Below are 13,415 nucleotides of genomic sequence, written 5' to 3' on the forward strand. Positions count from 1 at the left end.
TCGGAATACTGATATATTATTGATTTCAGTTACAATTCCCAATATGCAAACATGACCCGCTTTAATTACTTCAGTCTATCTTAATGACTAGTATAATATTCTATTGTCTTTTTATGTCCAATGTATTTGTATTCATAAAGTTAACATAAGTATAACTAACTGCATTTGAAATTAAATTAAAATGTTTCAGGATTCTAATGAAAAAATAGCAGCTTAGCGACGCGTTTTGAGCTTGAAGATCGGCTATTTTTGCTACTTTTGTGTGATATAGAATGGCGAAGTACAGCATTGATTTACGGCGGGGGGGGGGGGGGGGGGGGGAGATAAGAGGAGGTGTCTGCCCGACAGTCTATTCCTAGAAGATTCCTGGGCGTGTTGGGTGGTCAATGGTTGACCATTGACCATCGTTAACCATTGGACTGACACATCACCTGACCTGACTGGTGATAAGGTATAGTGTCAGCAGGAAGAGGAGATTCTTGAATCTTGGCTCTTGGGTCTTTGGCCATGAAGGACTACGAGGAGACCACAGCCTTCCTTGGACAGTGGGGACGCTTCCAGCAGACCTTGTTCTTCCTGCTCTGTGCCAGCACCATTCCCAATGGCTTCAGTTCGTTCTCTGTCATCTTCCTGGCTGACACCCCCCGCCACCACTGCCTGGTTCCAGATGTCAACCTGACTGCAGAGTGGCGCAAGGCCATCATCCCTGTAGAGGTGAGCAACTGATGCCAGTATATTGTTCTTTACGACAGTGGTTCTCAAATTTTGTCATGTCAAGGACCCCCAAAATGATATGTACTGTATTTGGTTGGGACCCCCATCTCAAAATATTTTGTTCCAGGAACCCCAAAAGCAAATATTTGAGTTACAAATGTTCGCTTTAAAAATATATATATATTCATAGATTTGCACAAATTTTCATGATACAAAAAATATATAGCAGATACAAGCTCATAGCACAGCTATGAGCTTGTATATCTGCTATTTTTGAATTGCCAAAGTATAAAATATGGATAAAGGGGTTAAAATGATTGCAACGCTTTATTAACACATTTTGCTTGGGGGGGGGGGGGGACCCCACTTTGAGAACCAATGCTTTACGACATGTTTCCATACGTTAATATACATCGGTATTGGCTATCTGTTAGCGGTCAAATTGTTAATTATAAACATCGGTATCAGTAGGGGCCCAGGATTTCCGTATCGGTGCATCCCTAGTTACCATACATACCATACCATACAAACGGCTTATTGTACTGTAATAGAGGTTATTATATTTCACAAGGTGGTGAACGGACAGGAGGAGCAGAGCCGATGCCACCGGTACAGACTGGACGAGGTCAGCAACCTGTCCGCTCTGGGCTACATCCCCGGTCGGGACGTGAACCTCACTGAACTGAGACAGGAGAGCTGTGTGGACGGATGGAGCTACAGCCAAGACATCTACCAGTCCACCATCGTCACGGAGGTCAGTGCTTGCGCGCGCGCACGTGCGTCAGTGGTGGAAAAAGTACTCACATTTTTTACTTAAGTAAAAGTATCAATACATACTGCAATATAGAAATACTCTGTTACAAGTAAAAGTCCAAAAACTCCAAAAATATTGGTATCAAAATACACTTAAAGTACAAAAGTATAAAGTACTCATTAGGGCGCGCTCTCACCGCACTTTTATTTTACCTCTGGGGCAGAATCTGCCAATGCATTGTCAATGTAAATGCGTGGATTCACGCAAGAGCGGATTTTTCCGCTTGTCGCGCAGACCTTGTGTTTATCTGCTCTACGCGACTTGTCTATTGGAAGCATAAAACTGCTGGAGGCAGGAGCTGATTTTCCCTCTCTGCTCAATCGGGTGAGTCGAAGGCGGACCGTCCCAAGACTCAGGAAGCAGCATGGTGCTCAAGGCAGCAGGCGGTGCGGGCTACGGGGACGGTCTTGAATGTGAGTGACAGGTGCGTCACAGCGTTTTTTTAGAATCCGCTGGCTGCAAAAAACTGTGGCCGCGCACAACCTGCGTTTAACAGCGGCCAGCCAACTTTTGGTGAGAGCGCGCCCTTATGCAGAATGTCCCATTTCACAAGTTTTCAAATGTATAAAATCTTTTGAAAATAGGCCAAAATGGCCGAAATGTATATACTAGGGCTGAAGTGGTTAATGTATGTTTTGTAATAATAATCAAAATCTACAAAGTAACTAGTAAAAGCACAATATTTGCCTCTGAGATGTAGGAGAGTAGAAGTAAAAGTATTTAACATTGGAATTACTCCAGTAAGGTACAAATACCTAAACATTGTGCTTACGTATACAGTACTTAAGTAAATGTACTTAGTTACTTTCCACCACTGGCGTGCATGCATGTGTTTACACTTTCAAGTTAACGCTACACAATCCATAACTTTAGTGAATACAAATTTATTTTAACCAAAGGTGCAACCGGAAGTGTCAATCTTTCTTTACTGTAAATTCTCAACCTGCAGTTTGACCTGGTATGCAGCAACCAGTGGAAGCAACCGTTCACCTCCTCAGTGTACTTCCTGGGAGTTCTGTGTGGATCCTTCTTCTCTGGACCGATCTCAGACAAGTATTTGAAACCCATGGCATGATTATTTAATATGACCCATGACGCTCCGTCTCTTCAGGCTTGTGGGGAAATGGCCTGAATTAATGAGTACTTCACAGCCTTCCAAGAGTTGCAGTAGTCAAAAGTAAAATATTTGACTTTGAAATGTAGTTGAGTAAATTGAGTACACCGTTACTGACCTATGTGTGACATGGATTCATGGTCAAGTGAGACATAAATAGAAAGTTATGGGATTGTGACTGCACCCTTTGACCTTCAGGATGGTCAGTTATCCAGTGTTATCGTTGGTCTATCTGGTTTACAATCCACCAATAATAACTAACAGTTTCCCTATGTCCAGATGTGTATGGCTGACCTATTAAAAAGAAGATATGCCAATACTTTTGTACTTTTACTCAAGTAGCATTTCTAACACAGGCCTTTTACTTGTAACAGAGTATTTTTATATTGTGGTATTGCTACTTTTACTTAAGTAAAACATTTGAGTGGACTTTTTCCACCACTGCTAACATGTAAATTGTAAATTGCAAAGGAAAGAGAAACAAAACGCATGTTGGCTAATTTTGTCTCTTTTTTTTTAAGGTTTGGAAGAAAGCCTGTTATGTTTGCAACCATGGCAGTCCAGATGTTTTTTACCTTTGTCCAAATCTTCTCTCCCTCGTGGACGGTGTTCTCTATCCTCTTCTTCATCGTTGCTTTGGGCCAGTACTCCAACCATATTGCTGCTTTTGTCATAGGTATGCAACACACATGTTGAGAATGGATGGGAAAGTGCTGAATGTAACATGTAACCTGCTATTTAAACCAGATTTTTACTTTTCTCGTTCAGGTAGCTCAGTCGGTAGAGCTCTCGCCTTCAGACCACAATTGGTCATGGGTTTGATTCCGGGCATGATCATGAAATGATACATTAGACATAGGCCTACTGTGGACATTGATATTATTGCAGAATACAGTGTCTCTAGGTTTATGGAAATCTGTGGAACGGAGGAGCTTCAGCCGATAAACGTGTCTTATTTTGGTGTATTTCTCTCCCTCTGCTTCCCTCCAGGTACTGAGATCTTGACAGGAAACGTACGTGTCCTGTTTTTGTCTCTGGGAATGAATCTGTTCTTTACGTCTGGCTACATGATGCTGCCTCTCGTTGCTTATTTCATAAGGGACTGGAGGTCTCTTCTGCTGGCTTTATGTCTGCCTGGCCTGGTCTACGCACCGCTCTGGTGGTGAGTTGCAGTCATTGTAGAAGAACCATCACTACAGAGACAGTTTTTTTTACTCATAATATTGGGGACTTATATTATCACTATTACCTGTGACAGCTCACTGTAGTATAGATGCTAATAGTTTCTTTCATTCTTTTATAAATTCAGATTCTAAAGGTTTTTTCTTTTGTTTAATTATTTATTTTATAACTTTTTATTTCATTTTACAGGAGAAAAAGAACAGGTACTGAATCCTTAAAGGGATATTTCACTTTCAAACTTTTTTGGGGTCATTTTTACGTCTGTTCAGCTTTTTGTGAGTACCCCAGAAGTTGCTTGATTTAGTATTTAGATATTTGATATTCATTTTATCTGACACGCCCCCTTCCTATACAAACCCATTGTTACTCCATTTTAACCATGATGGATTCATTGAAAACACCCGTCCTTGGTTCTGGTGACTGATTGTCCTTCTAATGTGTGAGGGGCTGTGTTTCAATTACTTACTTTTCATTTATTTTATTTTATTTTATTTATTTGTTCATTTTCCAAAACAAAACAAAACAAACAAAAACATGGCCCCCTCAAGCGTTAGAAGTACAATATCAGTCACGTTTAACTTGAATCCTTCTTTGAAGCACTACATTGAAACTGCATACACACGTGTGCACTTCCTCTGGATAAGAGCATCTGCTTAATGACTAAATTATAACGTACATTTTCAGTATAGATTTGAAGGTTATTTTAGTTTTTTGGAGACGACTTTTTCTCTTACAATTATTATATTTTCAAAGGATGATATTTTCTGTTCGCTTTAATCACCTGTATGGGACCATGAATTGCTTTTGAGGTAAAGCCCTTCCGACTGTTTGAGCGTGAGCCTCTCTCTTCTGTGTTCCATAACGTCACCTTGCTAAACTAATGGCCTAAGTCATTTTTTGAGGAAAATGATATTTTTGCCTAAGTCAGCTCCTCATGACACTGGCCACCTCTGGTAAAACTCCCCTGTTAGTATAATGGCCTAACTTTAAAATTTGTTTTGGCCTAAGTCAGATTTAATCCTATTTAAACCTATTTAAATCCATTACATTTGTCTGTCAGTTACATAACTGACAGACAGTGTTATTTCTATTTAAATAGTCATAATTTGTTATAAACATTTTGGGTGAAATGATTAAGAAATATGATATCGTTTTGTTTTGGATCAGTTTTTTTTTTTACCTGAAAAAAATGACATAGCATAGGCCGTTAGTTTAGCAAGGCGACGATAACCAAAGCGTGGACCTTCTCTCTCCTACCTGCGAGGCAGGTTCATCCCAGAGTCTCCTCGGTGGCTGATCTCCCAGGGAAGGATAGAGGAGGCTGAGGCCGTACTGAGAGAAGCTGCTAAGAAGAACAAAGTAGAGGCTCCACTGGTCATCCTTGATGTAAGTTGACTTTAAGTCATACTGTTTAACTTTTTCAATTACATTTATTTCTAATAATATATCATTCTTCACTTGCATATTTTTCACAATAATCATTCCACATACATGTGTAGTGTGACCACTTCCCTAAACACTATAAAATACTATTTGTAATCCCAATGTTCTGGCCCCAACACTGGGAATCACATTTATAACAGATGCTGTAATGACAACATAGCTACAGTACCAGAGGTGTCACCCAGAACACTTCAAAAAGCATTGTGAACTGACGTTTTGGAGTGCAAGGCATGAAGCCTAATCTACTCCACTACTTCTACTCTACTTCTACTTCTACTCCACGGCATCTCAGAGGAAAATATTTTACTTTTACTCCACTACAATCATTTGAAAACTTTAGTTACTATTTACTTTTTAGATTTAGATTTTTATTACTAAACATTAACCACTTAAGCGGTATATATATTTCGGCTATTTGAAAATAGCCAATCTACAAGCTCACAACGCATGGGATCGTGAGGCGTTGTGAGCTTGTAGCTTGTAGATCTGCTATTTTCAAAAGATTTGTATACATTTTGAAAACTTGAAATGGGACATTCTGCATAATGAGTATTTTTACTTTTGGTATTCTTTAAATACATTTTGATGCCAATACTTTTGTACTTTTACTCAAGTAAATTTAGAATGCCAGACTTTTACTTGTAAGGGCGCGCTCTCACCAAAAGTTGGCTGGCCGCTGTTAAACGCAGGTTGTGCGCGGCCACAGTTTTTTGCAGCCAGCGGATTCTAAAAAACGGGAGTGACGCGCCTGTCACTCACTTTCAGGACCCTCCCCGTAGCCCGCACCGCCTGCTGCCTAGAGCACCATGGTGCTTCCTGAGTCTTGAGACGGTCCGCCTGCGACTCACCCGATTGGACAGAGGGGGAAAATCAGCTCCCGCCTCCAGCAGTTTTCTGCTTCAAATGGACAAGTCGTGTAGAGCAGATAAACGCAAGGTCTGCGCGACAAGCGGAAAAATCCGCTCTTGCGTGAATCCACGCATTTACATTGACAATGCATTGGCAGATTCTGAAGTAAAATAAAAGTGCGGTGAGAGCGCGCCCTAACAGAGTATTTCTACGTTGTAGTATTGATACTTTTACTTAAGTAAAACATTTGAGTACTTTTCCCACCACTGCTGCAGAGTGACATGGCAAAGGACAAATGCGACCCAGAGGAGCGCCACAACATTCTAGACATGCTAAGGTTCACCAAAACCAGAAACGCAACACTCATACTCTTCCTAGTGTGGTGAGTATATCCACAGGTTGTTTTGCACTCACCTTATCACACATACTAGTGGAGTATATTTCATAACATAACATACACATTTGTTAGCATTATTTAACTTCACAAGTCTACAAGTAGCCTACAGGAGGAGAGAGGATTCAAACAGAGAGGTGCCGGTTTGTCTGCTGGGTGTGGGGGTTACAATTAACATCCTCTTTGTTGTTTGCCTGGGAGACAGAGGTCTACTGTATGTATGTGTCTCCCATCCCCCTTTCCTGCTTTATACAGGTGCAAATCGAATCAGGGACTCAAAGTGTGATCTATTGTTTGTCTGGGTGGGGTCTCACTTTTGGAGGCTGACCCCCACCCACCTATTCAATGCTATAAAGACTATGACATGTAAGCTTGTAGTGTGTGTGACTCAGCGGCCGTCAGGCTGTTGTGTGGTGGGGACCTCAGGGTCTCCATAGAAAGCTGTCTGTACTATGCAATAAATGGAAGCAAAGAAACCTCACTGACTAGTGATGACTCAATTCATTCTACAACCATTCATTCTCACCACTGGAACAACAAATTATCTACATATGGCGTTGTTGGCAACTACAAAAGTGCAATAGAGCCTTTAAGTCTGTGGTTCTCAGATACCACATATGGCGTTTAAGTCGGCAGTCGCGTTGGTCTCCAGGGATACTGGGCCAGGCGTCGAAAGAACATGCGGCGGACGGGCGGAAATGTCTGAATTTTTGCCTTGCGGTGGGTGGACGGATCGTGTTATCTCCCTGAGGCGTGGGGGGACCACCGTGGAGGTTCATCATGGACATCGGCACGACATGACGACGACTCTTCGAAAATCTACAGGGAGAGGACCTCATGACCAGATCTAGGACGGCTGCACGACTCATCTGGCTACACAACTTATCTTCTGCGATCGCTAGAGGAGCGCGCTGCGGTGCGGACGGCAGAGCGGAGAAATTGGTGTGTCGAATTTCTTCGTGGCGGGTATGTTGTGGGGAGAGGACAGCGGGTGCCAGCAGAGTGGAGAACTTGCGATGGTGGGGTTCTTCGTGGGGAGTGTGTTATCACGTCTTCAGCGGTCGCTAGTAGAGCGCTCTGTTGTAAAAAATGTGGCTATCTGTTGGACAATCTGGAGCTGCGCTGGGCTGCACGGCTGGGGTGAGAAGATGACATTGGGGGGACTGCGAGAGAGACATTGTCGAGCGGGACACTGCGCATATGGGACCTGGGGTTACATTTTTGTGATAATGGTGGGTTAACCTGTGGGGCGTTTGGCGGCCATGGTGGGAGTGATGCGAGGGTGTTTTTTTACTTTCTGGTCTCTGGGGTTAAATGTGGATTTTTTTTTTTTTTTTTTGAGTCGGCGGCTGAGATTGATGTAAGAGATTGATGCGCTGAACGTATAAGTCACCTTACAATAACAATAAAATGTATCCACGATCATGTAACTTGGGGGCTGAACGGGCCTATTTTAATGGTTGTGGGATACTAAGTGATCTTACAATGAGAATGCAGCTCCATCAGTCACAATCACGCGACTTTGGGGCTCAAGTGCCTATTTTGCGAGAGTGTGCTTTTGGAGATAATAAGTCACCTTACATGTTCATATTACTACTTCACATTGTGTATAACATTTTTCCCAGAGTTTAAAGGTTAACAGGAGGATCCTGCACGCTAATTGGAATTGGGGAATACCTAATAGGATTGACTGTCCCAAGGCTGCTGGGCTGGGCACAGAGTACAGAGTGTACAAGAGTGCTGGCGTTGGGATGAGTTGTCTGTCTATTTGATGTGATTCACCGTGTCGCTGTGCTATGTAATCTTGGTTCTTGTATGTGCATTATTTCTGTATTGATGTTGTTTGCTGTTTTAGTATTCCTGAATGTTTTCTTTTTGTCCTGGTTGATGTTCCAGTCGCTTTTCATGGGGGGCGGCTTCTTTGTGGTTCTTTTGAAATATACGTGTTTGCGGAAGACGTTTGGTGTCTCCCGTGGGGGGTAATGGAGTATATTTCATAACATAACATACACATTTGTTAGCATTATTTAACATTTCAATTCCACTTGAGAGATACATATATATATATAGCCCATTGGTTCTCAAAGTGTGGTCCGGGGACCCCCAGGGGTACTTGAGGGTGTTCCAGGGGGTACCCAGAAAAATGTGTAAATATAGCATCAGAATAATTATGACCTTTTATACTTTGGCTATTCAAAAATAGCAGATATACAAGCTCATAGCGCGGCACCGAGTGCCGCGCTATGAGCTTGTAGATCTGATATTTTTGAAAAATCTTGAAAATGTGTGCAAATCTTTGAATATATATTTTTTGTAACTCAAATCTTTGCTTCTGGGGGGTCCGCGGCCAAATACATATCATTTTGGGGGTCCTTGGCATGAAAAAGTTTGAGAGCCACTGATCTAGCCATCATCCATTCACCTGTCAGTCATTGATCGGTACTTACTGCTGGGACAGAGACTGTTGCTGTGTGTGTGTCCCTCCCAGGTTCACTGTAAACACCGGCTACTATGGCCTGTCCCTGAACACATCCCGTCTCCACGGCGACCGCTTTCTCAACTGTTTCATCTCGGCAGCCGTGGGGTTGCCGGCGTCCGTCTCCAGCTGGCTGGTGCTGCAGTATCTTCCCAGGCGGCTGTCTGTGGCGCTCTGTATGGCTCTTGGAGGAGGACTGCTGTACTGCATTCAGCTGGTGCCACAAGGTGACTGCAGGGACTTTATCATATAGGAACCTAATGAATGTTGGAAGTGTGTGCGTGCGTGCGTGTACATATTATGCTAATCATTGCACATTTTGGATATAATGTACATTCAGTAATGTGAGGCACTTGCATGCACATATGTACACAAATGGTGGAAAGTAACTAAGTACATTTACTTAAGTACTGTACTTAAGTACAATTTTGAGGTATTTGTACTTTACTTGAGTATTTCCAATTTCCAATACTTTTACTTCTACTCCACTACATCTCAGAGGCAAATATTGTACTTTTACTCCACTACAATTATTTGAAAACTTTAGTTACTAGTTACTTTTCAGATATAAATTATGATATTATGAAACATAAATTAACCACTTTAGCCCTATTTTATACCTAGGCTATTTGAAAATAGCCGATCTACAAGCTCACAACGCATCGCATCGCGACGCGTTGTGAGCTTGTAGATCTGCTATTTTCAAACATTTAGTACTTTTACTTTTAGTACTTTAAGTACATTTTGATACTAATACTTTTGTACTTTTACTCAAGTAAATTTTGCATTCAGGACTTTTAGTTGTAACAGAGTACTTCTACATTGCAGTATTGATACTTTTACTTAAGTAAAACATTTGAGTACTTTTTCCACCACTGCGTAGGGACTTTATCATATAGGAACCTAATGAATGTTGGAAGTGTGTGCGTGCGTGCGTGTACATGTTATGCTAATCATTGCACATTTTGGATATAATGTACATTCAGTAATGTGAGGCACTTGCATGCACATATGTACACAAATACATACATGCATAAATATATACACACATACAACATATCTAAATAGATAGATTCATGCATCTATTCTACTTTATTCTCTTCTATTCTTCTCTTTGCTTAGGTCTACCTGGCCTGTCCATAGCACTGGAGATGCTGGGTAAATTGTGCATTTCCACCAGTTTCCAAACGATTTTTGCCTACACCGGAGAGCTGTACCCAACATTCATCAGAAACACAGCTTTTGGCACCTTTTGCATGGTTTCCATAGTGGGCGGTATCGTTGCTCCTTATGTCATGCAACTGAGTAAGTTTCTGTCATCTTCAATGTCTACTTCTACTGTCAAAGAGTAATAACTTTTACGATTAGTAGTAATAACTACTATTGCATCTGAACAGATACTTCCGAAGTGAGTTACTGGTACACAGAAAAGTGTACCAATTTGACAAAGTTCTTGGCAAATGGTCTCGTATTTCTAAAACGCCTTTATCCAAATCGCTTTACAAAGTGCGTTATATTCACCCATTCACACACCGATGGTGCAGACAACCATCAAATGACACAGGTCTATCGTTGGGATTTTTAAGATCTACATAGATTCTTGAATAGTTTGACTTATACTTATCATATGCAATAATTCGTTAATTCATTAGGCGTTTCCTGACAGAAGTATGGTACTTCAACACTTGTGAATTCCCATGCACATGCTGCATACTAAACTATTAGGTCATTAAAATGTGCTCTTCTCACGGTGGCGCAGACGGTAGCGCTGTCGCCTCACAGCTAGAAGGTCCTGGGTTCGATTCCCGCCGGGGACGCTGTGGGCACTGGAGGCGTGTTCTCTCCTCCGCGTCATCAGTGCCCATACCCTAGGTGGGGTTGGCAAAAGGGCCTACTCTGTGTGGAGTTTGCATGTTCTCCCCGCGTTACCTAGGGTAGGTACCCTCACAAAAACATGCAGTAATCCTGGTCACTATACTGCCTCCCCCTGGCCAGCCGGGTCGCCTGATGGAGGGGAAAGGAACTGGTTGGAATAACGTGTTCCTTCCACGCGCTAAGTCCAACCAGGGAAACGCTCCCCTGTCAGGTGACAAGAAGGTCAGTTGGCTCTCATGCATTGAAGGAGGCATGAGCTCGGCCCTGGCCTCCCTAGGTTGGCAGAGGGAAGGTAGTGCCCAGGATTACATAGACAATTGGCACTGGGTGTAAAAAATGGGGTTACAAAGATCGTGGGATAAAAAAATGTGCTCTTCTCCATATGCAGGTATATACTACAAGTATCTACCATATATTTTGCTGGGTTCTCTGGCTCTTCTGTCTGCCCTGGCCACTCTCTTCCTTCCAGAGACCTTTGGTCGACATTTGCCTGAAACTATCCAGCAGATGCCTGTGAGAGAAAGGTATGCTCCTGGGAGAATTACCAGTCGTGATCTTGGAGATAAAGATGTTGTTTAGGCCGGAAAAATATTTTTTCCTAAATGTTCAAAAAATAACAAGAATAGCCAATCTACAAGCTTGTACATCTGCAAGTTATGCAATTTTTCCTACGACGAAGTATGTAGGGCTTTAGTGGTTATCTGCATTTATACACAACACTAATCCTATGCCTTTTCTTTGCCAGGATAACGTGTGCATGTTTCGTCATTACAAAGGATGAGACCCCATCTGTGCCCCATCTACAATATCGACAAAAGTCTACAAAATTGTAACGTTTGTACATTTCTGTATATTTTCGAACGTACATTTATTTTACTAGTAGGGTTGAAATGTGCAATTTTAGCAATTTTAGTAATAGGCTCCGATCACTGCAGTGTAGCACGGACAGATTCAGGAACTCCTTTATCCCAAGGGCCATTAGGCTGTATAATGATGTACTAGGGGAGAGAGGAGGGAGGGGGAGGGGGTTGACCAGCTGATCTATATTTATTTGTTTTAGCTGTGTTCTTTTTTTAACTGCTTTTACCTAGGTTTTTTGGGCGGTGAAACCGCCCCTATAAGTGAGGTTTGGATATTTGTACAACAAATCCTGCGCTGTGATTGGCCAAAAATTTACCCCGCCTAACCCAATCACAGTCTATTCAGGACTGTGATTGGCCAGTGTCACATGACACATGTGCATAGGCCTATATAAGAAACCATAACTTTAAAAAAACAATAAATTTGTTTTTTTTAAGTTATGGTTTCTTCCATCATAAAGAGTGTTTCAATAAATGTATTTATTTTTGGGCGGTGAAACCGCCCCTATAAGTGAGGTTTGGATATTTGTACAACAAATCCTGCGCTGTGATTGGCCAAAAATGTACCCCGCCTAACCCTGCACCGTGATTGGCCAATCACAGTCTATTCAGGACTGTGATTGGCCAGTGTCACATGACACATGTGCATAGCCCTATATAAGAAACCATAACTTTAAAAAAAACTTAAATTTGTTTTTTTTAAGTTATGGTTTCTTCCATAATAAAGAGTGTTTCAATAAATGTATTTATTTTTTGTACATGATTGGTTGACTCCATTCAGTATTGTGATTAGCTAGCAAGACACCGCCCACTTCACACAGGGTGTGATTTTTTAACTGCTTATAACTGATAGTTTTTTTTATTATTGCATTCATTCCCATTGGTGTAATGTTTTTTTAAATGTTCACCATGCTTCTTTTTATTGACATCTATATGAATGTATTGCACTGGAGCCGTTGAGCAAAGCAAATTTCCTTCGGGATTAATAAAGTATATATCTATCTATCTATGTGTCATTTAATTACTTTAAAATAAACAACATTAAAAAAGTGTTTTCCAAAAAACATACAGTAATGTTATGAATCTGAGTCTAATATGAGCACAGCTCCTAACTGAATGCACTGTATCGCAGAAGAAGTCTTGCTTTCACAATGTCTCGTGATGATGCTTTCTTCTTCTCCTGTAGTCTGAGGGAGTTTGTAACGTTTCCTTTTACAACACCTGAGGGAAACGAAAGACAGTGAGCTGCCATGTCTGGGTCAAATGTTTAAATGGCGTTGGAACAACAGATGTTCAGGAGGCGGAGAAACACAACTTTACTTCGCCCACACACCAATCTACCTGGCGCTATTTATACCCTGTCAGAACTACCCAGAAACCCCTTATTTAGCTTTCGTACATCCATACTCAAGCTCATAACGTTTTCAGCATGATGAGCATCAATACCACCTTACCTCTTCCAGCCAGTCCAAGTCCCGCCGTTCCATTTTTCACAGCACCTCCGTATTCTGCTTTCTCCAGACATTCCAACTTTCACGTTCGGTCTACCATCATCCCACCATCCGGTCAACCGTGACATCAGGTCGGTCCCACGCACCCACACAACATCGCCCGAATTCTTGGGAACGGGAGCGGGGCCGAACCGCAAGGAGGCCGGACCACCAACACCACGAGCAGCTCGGCGACCCCGACGG

The 13,415-nt window shown here is 42.0% G+C and overlaps 2 protein-coding genes across 2 annotated transcripts in view; both read left to right on the top strand.

The window, feature by feature from the left end:
* Nucleotides 1–13,415, top strand: part of bmp16 (bone morphogenetic protein 16) — a 604,258-nt gene that overhangs the window by 461,942 nt on the left and 128,901 nt on the right. The gene's annotated exons all lie outside the window — the stretch shown is intronic.
* Nucleotides 508–5,219, top strand: LOC308085892 (solute carrier family 22 member 4-like; the record flags this gene model as incomplete). The annotated part of the gene is made up of 6 exons (XM_080429207.1): nt 508–714; nt 1,286–1,468; nt 2,478–2,581; nt 3,164–3,318; nt 3,633–3,804; nt 5,093–5,219. 6 exons carry the CDS (start codon nt 508–510, stop codon nt 5,217–5,219), a joined length of 948 nt encoding a protein of 315 aa, XP_080285333.1.

The sequence above is a fragment of the Gymnoscopelus braueri genome, assembly GCF_963280865.1.
Source record: "Gymnoscopelus braueri genome assembly, chromosome: 5".
Classification (NCBI taxonomy): domain Eukaryota; kingdom Metazoa; phylum Chordata; class Actinopteri; order Myctophiformes; family Myctophidae; genus Gymnoscopelus; species Gymnoscopelus braueri.